The sequence below is a fragment of the Sinocyclocheilus anshuiensis genome, unplaced genomic scaffold (assembly GCF_001515605.1).
Source record: "Sinocyclocheilus anshuiensis isolate Anshui unplaced genomic scaffold, SAMN03320099.WGS_v1.1 scaffold517, whole genome shotgun sequence".
Lineage (NCBI taxonomy): Eukaryota > Metazoa > Chordata > Actinopteri > Cypriniformes > Cyprinidae > Sinocyclocheilus > Sinocyclocheilus anshuiensis.
Genome location: NW_015536535.1, coordinates 2163633 through 2171947, shown reverse-complemented (window position 1 = coordinate 2171947; position 8315 = coordinate 2163633). Strand labels below are relative to the sequence as shown.

Below are 8315 nucleotides of genomic sequence, written 5' to 3'. Positions count from 1 at the left end.
GTGGCGAACGTCGGTCCTGGAGAGCCGCAGCCCTGCAGAGTTTTGCTTCAACCCTAATCAAACACACCTGAACAAGCTAATCAAGGTCTGAATGGTTACTAGGAAGCTACAGGCAGGTGAGTTTTAATTAGGGTTGGAGCTGAACTCTGCAGGGCTGCGGCTCTCCAGGACCGGAGTTCGCCACCGCTGCTATAAATAGTTATAAATGATAAAAAGAAGGCTTTAAAAAGATTGGTATCGGTGATCGGTATCAGCAGATACTGCTTTCTGTGATTGGCAATCGGTGATCGGCCTCAAAAATCCTGATCGGAGCACCTCTAATCATGTGACACTGAAGACTGGAATAATGGCTGCTGAAAATTTAACTTTGCCATCACATGAATAAACTAAATTTTAAAATATGTTAAAATAGAAAACTGTCCTTTTAAACTGTAATAGTATACTTCACAATATTACTGTTTTGAACAAATAAATGCAGTCTAGGTGAGCATAAAATCCTTTTTTTTTTTTTTTTTTTAAACATTAAAAGTATCTTAATTATTCCAAACTTTTGACAAGTAATATATGTGTAAAAGAAAGAAACACACTCACCTCTCTAAGCATGGGGTCAGATATGGAGCTGAGGTTGACTGCTCCTTCATAAGTCAGGTAGTAGAAGACATTGAGAGCTCTGATGGCCTCAGGTCCCAGCTGCTTGTATCCAAATATCAGATCAATCCACTGATGCAGCTGACAGGACACAAATTCACTCTCCAGAGCCTATAAAACACACAAGAGATAAAACTAATGTCATTCAGACTCAGTGACACAACAAGACCGAGAGAACACACCACCCCAAAAAAAGCTACATCAAGATGTGGGTAAATAAGCTAAATTGAAGATAGTTAGAGTATAAGACATAGTGAAATACCATGTGGCATGACTGCTTAGTGAATTCACCCCAGATTGCAATAGATTTGTTATTTTTTTAATTTCTTCACATGCCCAACAACTCACAGAGAGCTCCTCAGAGAACGTAACCAAGTAGCATGGGTAACGGGATCTGTCAAAATGTGCTTTCAACAGTCACAAATGACATAATACACACAAATTACAAGCATATGCTTCTAGGACAGAACCGCTGGAGCAAAGCAGATCGTCTTACATGAGCAGGATGAGATATCTTTGCTCTTTTGTTTAGTCTCATCTCTATGTGCTACGGGGCGTCTGAGTGTGTTGTTGTTTTCGAAGCTATGATTGTTCTTTGACTGTCATAACATTGAAACACAAGCTGTTTCTCTCTTCATTAGCCGCCAAAGGAGGGCCTCTGTTTATGACTGCTCATAAAAAACAGCAATTGTGTTAATTTGCTCAAAGCTGTGTGGGCACAAAGGCCTCTAAACGAGCCCAAATGAGTATGAGAAGAGCCTTGATTGTCATTGCTGCCTTGTGTCACATTAATTTAGAGACAAACATTAGGCCCTGCACTTAAACGGCAATTTATATCATTTAAATGCTTACCGGAAGGGTCTTAGCATCACTCATTTAAATGTGAATTCGCCGACAGCTAATTCCGCTTAATTTGCACTCCAAGCTTTCTTAATTAGAACTTTAAATCAGAAGGGCAATGAGAGATGCTGTGAAATGTGGCATTTGCAATATGACAACAGGTATGACAGCAAAATAGTTCAGTTCTTGTGCGGTGATAAGTTTATAAGTGATTAATGCTAGCAGAAATTTCAGAAATAAAACCCAAGCGTTGCATGGCTTGGGTTGGTTAAATATTAATGAGATATCTTTTGAAATTACATGTGTATATTTTTTTCAACACAAGTATGCATGCAAAGGTGAGAAATAATTGGATGGTACTTACTACCTATCACTCTATATTAAAATATTATACTTAAAATAACTAAATAAGAGTTGATATTTTTCTTTCATTGTTTTATTAGCAATGCACAGCATTTATTATAAGCACTTGCCTAAAACATTGAGATTTATTCCACTTAATCTATTTGCCTACAACAATTTTATTAAAAGTAACCCGTTCCTCTGAGTCTTTTAGTTTATTATGTGGATGGATTGACCCGGCACTGTTCCGTGACTTTTCTGTTTCCAAATTTAATGCAGAGGCTGATGGGCATTTAATGTGGGCTGCCATCTTGTGTCAATCAGCGAGGGGAAACAAAGAGGGGGGCAATGTTATTGGACACCCACTCTCCAGAGAACTGCCTTTATGTTAATCAAGGAACTCTAAAATCAGGAATGAGATGGGAACCCTGCTCAGGGAGGCCTGACCTCATCAGAGATGCAGAGAGCGTTTGGTAGGGTCTCCTGAGGCAGGGGTGTCACTCTGAACCCATGCTCTTTCATCAAAAGAGGAGGGGGAGATGTGTACCTACAACATTAGATTCCTTTTTAAAAATGACTACACCACATACTCTAACCCAGAGGGCATGTGTGTATATATACAAAGAAATGTAAGTGCTTTTGCAGTAAAATGTCAGGTTGAGATGCTTGATATGACAGACTTCTAAAGGCTATCTCATAAATGTGTTGTCTCTTGCAAAAAATAAAAAATAAAAAAAATAAAAAACAGACTGGCCAGTTTACAAAACAACACACACACACAAAAACTTCTTTTTTTTTATCCGATTGACCAGTTTACAAAACAATAGAAAACAAAAACAAAACATATTTTAAAGGTTTCATGAGAGTAGGGGGGAAAAAATTAATAAACATGGGGTGTTGTCTGTCTTTGCAGGTTTTTAAAGGAACGGTTTACCTAGGACTGAAAATTCTGTATGTATTTTTTTATTTATATGTATTTTTATGAATTAACACACAGAACTTACCACATAATGGCAAAGAGCAAAAGCAGCATCATAAAACCATCAAAATGTTATTTGGAGGAAGACATGAAGATATTAGTGGATAACAATATTTTACTTTTCATCACAAAATGCTATTTTATGCCTCCTGAAGATTTGGAACATAATAACGCATTTAGCCTTTTATTGTATCTTATGGTCAATTTGGGATCTTGACAGCCATGGTCACTAAGAATTACTGTTGCGTTATTATTCAAAAATATTTCTACATTTGTGTTCCACAGAAAAAAAATGTCAGCATATGGGTCTGGAATGACAGGAGGGTGAGCAAATAATAAAAATCTTAACTTTTTTGGTTGAACTATTCCTTTAAATTCATGTATATGTACAAGAGGCCCAGGAGTGTGTAAGATGTAGCTCATTAAGATTGCTCATATCTGGAGAGCATTATTGATGTGCCAATTAGTAGAGGCAGTATGTCCCATAAAATCCACCGGGAATCATCAGCATTATGGAAATGTGTGTGTGTGTGTGTGTGTGTGTGTGTGTGTGTTGAGCAAATAATAAAAATCTTAACTTTTTTGGTTGAACTATTCCTTTAAATTCATGTATATGTACAAGAGGCCCAGGAGTGTGTAAGATGTAGCTCATTAAGATTGCTCATATCTGGAGAGCATTATTGATGTGCCAATTAGTAGAGGCAGTATGTCCCATAAAATCCACCGGGAATCATCAGCATTCTGTATATGTGTGTGTGTGTGTGTGTGTGTGTGTGTGTGTGTGTGTGTGTGTTTGTGTGCTGGCGATTGTGGGGTGAGGTATCACAGCTGCTGGATCAAAAAATGTATTCAATTTTATTTCAGCACTGCTTTTGTGCTGTGGAAAAATGCTGTAAATGCATCAAAAAAATAATAATGACATCTCAAAAACCTTCAAATTTCAGTTTACACACTAAATGATGAGCTCACTGGAAAACAAAACAGCACTGAAGACTTTGTTATAACAGAGATTTTTCAAATTTTCCCTATTTTCATTAGCATCAGATTTCCAGGCAAAAACCTAGAGAACACATAGTACCGTAAGACACTAATGATCTTTCAAACATGTCTTTTTACGAGATGGATCTCTCTGAGCTCTTATGACTTTCATTGACCATTTCCCTGTCTTTAGCAGCCCTTTAAAAGCAGTTTAAGGACTTAAGAGGTAACCTGTCTGTAGCCATGTTAAAATGTCACATAACAAATCAATCTGGCTGTTTTGCATTAGAATACAGGGCTGTCAAGGGCGAAGGAGTGCAATGGTGAACACATGGGTGGACGGGTTTATTTGACTGGCAGCTGGATTGGACAGTATTGATGAAGAGAGATTGTGGTGGCACTAATCACACAGTTGGACAGTGCGATGAGACCTCGACACAATGACAGACCACGCAAATTGTCACGCTGATATTTTTGAAGTGTGTGAAGTTTGCAGCCAAAAGCACTGCACTCTAATTTTGATATAAGGGCTGCCCAGAAAAGGTAGATAGAAGCATATATATTTGTAAGTTGCATATACATTTGTAAGCCTCGTTCGTTAAGGTGTACATATTAGGACAATTTAATGTTATTTTTCATAGTATCAGTTTTAGTTTTTAATTAAATTATGAACAATGAAGGAATTGAGATGAGTTTCTGTACGTTGATCATGTGTTCTGCAAGCTATTTTTTCAGTGACTTTCAAAAGGTCACACACAAATGACACCTCTACTATAAATAACATTTTAAATTGTAAATAAAATTATAACTTTTATACATTTAAAGGTGCCATAGAATGCATTGATACAATATTCGCCACAGCTCCTGTACCACCGCTGAGCGGCCGGGTCACCGGCTCGGCTCCTCAGCGAAAACCTGAATATGCGTTGCATCTGCTGCCTACTTATACTCACGCTGTGATCAGCAGCAGCTGGATGCAATAATCGCATGCCAATGTGCATTGGCTCGTTTAGTTTACACTCGAAGTGGATTGGTCTCTCTAAGCGAGATCCCAATTTCGTCGGTCAGCCGACGTGACGTCTCCGTTCCCTCCTTCAGGGAACGAGGGTTACATACGTAACCGAGACGTTTTCCATTCTATGGCACCTTTAAAAATACATAATTATATATAAAATTCTAAAATCTAAATAATTGTATTATAGGAGGCATATTTGCTATAGGTTAACTATGAAGAAAAGGGACATTTAAAAAGGGCTATTCATATAGTCTGACAAATGTTTAAGCTCCGTCCTCATACTGTTTTTTCGGGATACAAATAATCTTTTCCCATCTTTGTTATAGCAAAGTCCACAAAGGATATCTTTCTGAATAAGATGTATATTTTCATTTTTTTTTTTTCATTGACTGACCTCTTCTTGAAACACTTATGTACCGGACATGGCCTGCTATAAATCAATTCACAAGCTTTTAACCAGCACATGAATTCAAACAAGACTGCTACTACCTGTGATTATTCTTTCAGGCCATTTTACAGAAGGTAAAAGACACTGTAATCTTTACCAGCAATGTGCAGTCTAGAAAAATGACTGACCTGGACACTCTGGTTCAAGATCAAAATCACGTATAAGCTCTGGTAATTATTACTTTAAAACTAATTCTGTCTTAATAGGCCTAAAGAAGAGACTGTAATTAGAGGTAGCAGAACAAGACCCTTCATCCCAGAATGCATCCGGCTGAGGTGCAGTGCAGAAAGAATTATTTGGATAGCTGTTTAAGAGTGGCAGGGCCTCTCAAATCACTGTGATTCAGTCTGGTTCAGTGTGATTCAGTCATGAGACAAGCATGTGTGTGTCTACGGCACACAAAGAATGATTAGAATAGATGGCTGAGCTGATTAACTTCTACTCTGAACTCTTTAAGTTACAGAGAGCGACTGATCAGATAATGATGTATTTTTATTCTGAGAATAAGTGGTAATGTAAATAATACACTGGGAGAGGTAGGAGTATATTTAAGTCCTACTATTTTTTCCAACAATGGTAACTCTTTAAAACGAGGTACAATTTGCATTAGTCAATGCATTATGATTTATAAACTAACAACAAACAGCATGTTTGTCACCTTTATTCATCAAGGTAATGTATTTTTATATTTTAGGGCTTAATTGCATCCATAATACAAGTTTGTGTTTACATATGTGTGTGTACTGTGTACATATTTAAATAAATCAAATCCAATCTAGTAGTAGAATCCTGAGGCCTTCAAGCAGGTTGGGAAAAAAAAGTTTTAATTGTGCAAATAAATATATATATATATATATATATACAAGTACATAAATGTTTTTATTTAAGATTGGAAAATGCACTTTTTAAATGACTAAATATTTGCTTTCTCATGAATAACTATTATCTCAAGTTCATAGCTAGATTCTGCTTGTGATCAATCCACAACAAAAAAAGAACTACTTTGGTACCATTTCTGCTTATGAAAATGAACTTTCTTTTAAATGTTCAACACTGTCTTTGTGACGACACATCGGTCATCTGTGAGCATATATACATGAAAAAACAGAGTAATGCACCAAGTAGCTGTATGGTGTAATGACCTTTCCCGTTTTCAGTATAATGCATCATAACCCTAGAAAAGCCCAGGCCAATATCATTCATGAGTATATCATTCTCTGCCTATTATGGCTGGGGTACATGTAAGGTGACCCTGAGAATCCCCAGAAGTTTAGCACAACAGAGTCATACGAAGCAGCAGTAAATTAAGATGCTCTGCTGTTGGTGTGAATGTTGATATCTGGGGTCAGTGACTTCCATGATGGATGTCCTAAACTTGTCGTCCTTGTCGAGGTTGGTTTGAAATGCAGACGGGGTGAGAGTGATTGTGTGTGTATGTGTGAGAGAGAGGCCAATGAGTTGCACCCATGCTGAAAATTAATTTCTCCATTTATTCACAGGGCATGCTTGAGTGAATGACTGTGAAGGAGAAATTCAAGGCTAAGATGCATTTCTTCCTATCCCACAACAAACAAGCCGTGCACACATGCACATCAACAGGCTGAAGAGAGAAACTTCTGGAGTCCCGTAAAGTGTGTCAGCTGCAGTGGATCACGGTATTTCACAGGCTCCTCTCTACTCCCTACATTATATCACAAAGGAGGAGGAATCATCATAAAACAGCTCATGACAACACTAGCAGATACTGTGCAGACACATGCACTCTATTTCATTATCAGAAACTGAAATGGGAAAAGAAACAAACACTAACACAGTGTGAAGAGGTGGGCAGATTCTAAGAAATATCAGTTTTCATGTAATTTATGTAAAACTGATTAGTAAGAAAGCATTTAGCTAACACTTTGATTCAAATTGACTAACAGTACACATACGTATGTTTTATTGAAACTCTAAAATTAGTCTGTGATGTGTTATGCTTGCGATTGAGTCATATGGGAGCGGTCTTGAACAAGAGAGCTGCCCTTGGCCTTGAAAGTGGACCTTTTTTTTTTTTTTTTAGAGTCTTAGCCTTAGGGTGCTTTCACACCTGGCCCATTGTTTCTGAACCTGGCGCGTTTCCCCACTTAGCTCGGTTCGTTTGGGCATATGTGAACACAGCAATCGCGCTCAAAACAATCGGTCCGAGATCGCCTGAATGAGGTGGTCTCGGCTCGATTGAAAATTAACTCTGGAGTGGTTGGGTTGTAGTGAGAAAGCAATCCGATCCAACGGACCAACGAACCAGGCTATATCACAATGTATGATGGGTTAATAATTAATATAACGACAGCTACAAAAAACCCAACAATAAGCCTGTGAAGTTGTTGTCATTCCATCCCGACGGATGACAGCTATGAGCGGAATCCCGGAAAATAAGCCATGGAACTTTGACCAATGAGAGGACAGTTTACTCGCACGTGACTTGTATTAACAATTTTGATCTGTTTAGAAACTTTGCCGTGTGAAAGCAAACCGCACCAAGAAAAAAAAAAAGCAACATTGTAATAATTTTAATCCCCGTTTCGGGAACAAAGCAATGGATCTACAGGTGTGAAAGCACCATTAGTGTTATTTTAGTAATGTTTAAGTTATTATAGTATATTTAGTATATTTTAGTATATTATAGTATTTTAGTATTTTATACCATTATAATTTTATTAATATTCTGAGCTTTATTTATTTATTTATTTGTGTAATTTTGACATTATTATTAGCTTTCATTTTTTTAATATTACAATTTAGGTTTTATTTACTTCTATTTTAGTTTTAGTTTTAGTTCAGCATTAGTTTAGTCAGATAGGTAGTTAGTTAGTCTATTTTTATGTATATATATCTTTTATACCATTTTTATACTTCAACTTAAACTTATATATATATATATATATATATATATATATATATATATATAACAAAATGAAATAATAATTCTGGGTATTAAGGTGTCATTGTTACAGTGTAATTATCCATTTAAGTACTGAGTAATATTAATTAACTACATGTACTTATTACATGGTTAGGGTTGGGAT

The 8315-nt window shown here is 36.8% G+C and overlaps 1 protein-coding gene across 6 annotated transcripts in view; it reads right to left on the bottom strand.

Moving 5' to 3' along the window:
* Positions 1-8315, bottom strand: part of LOC107695599 (lipopolysaccharide-responsive and beige-like anchor protein) — a 274449-nt gene that overhangs the window by 32309 nt on the left and 233825 nt on the right. For all 6 annotated transcript variants that reach the window (XM_016495624.1, XM_016495602.1, XM_016495617.1 and 3 more), the window contains one exon: positions 592-759. In XM_016495624.1, coding sequence (XP_016351110.1) covers positions 592-759 — 168 coding nt within the window. The remainder of the gene's footprint in view (positions 1-591; positions 760-8315) is intronic.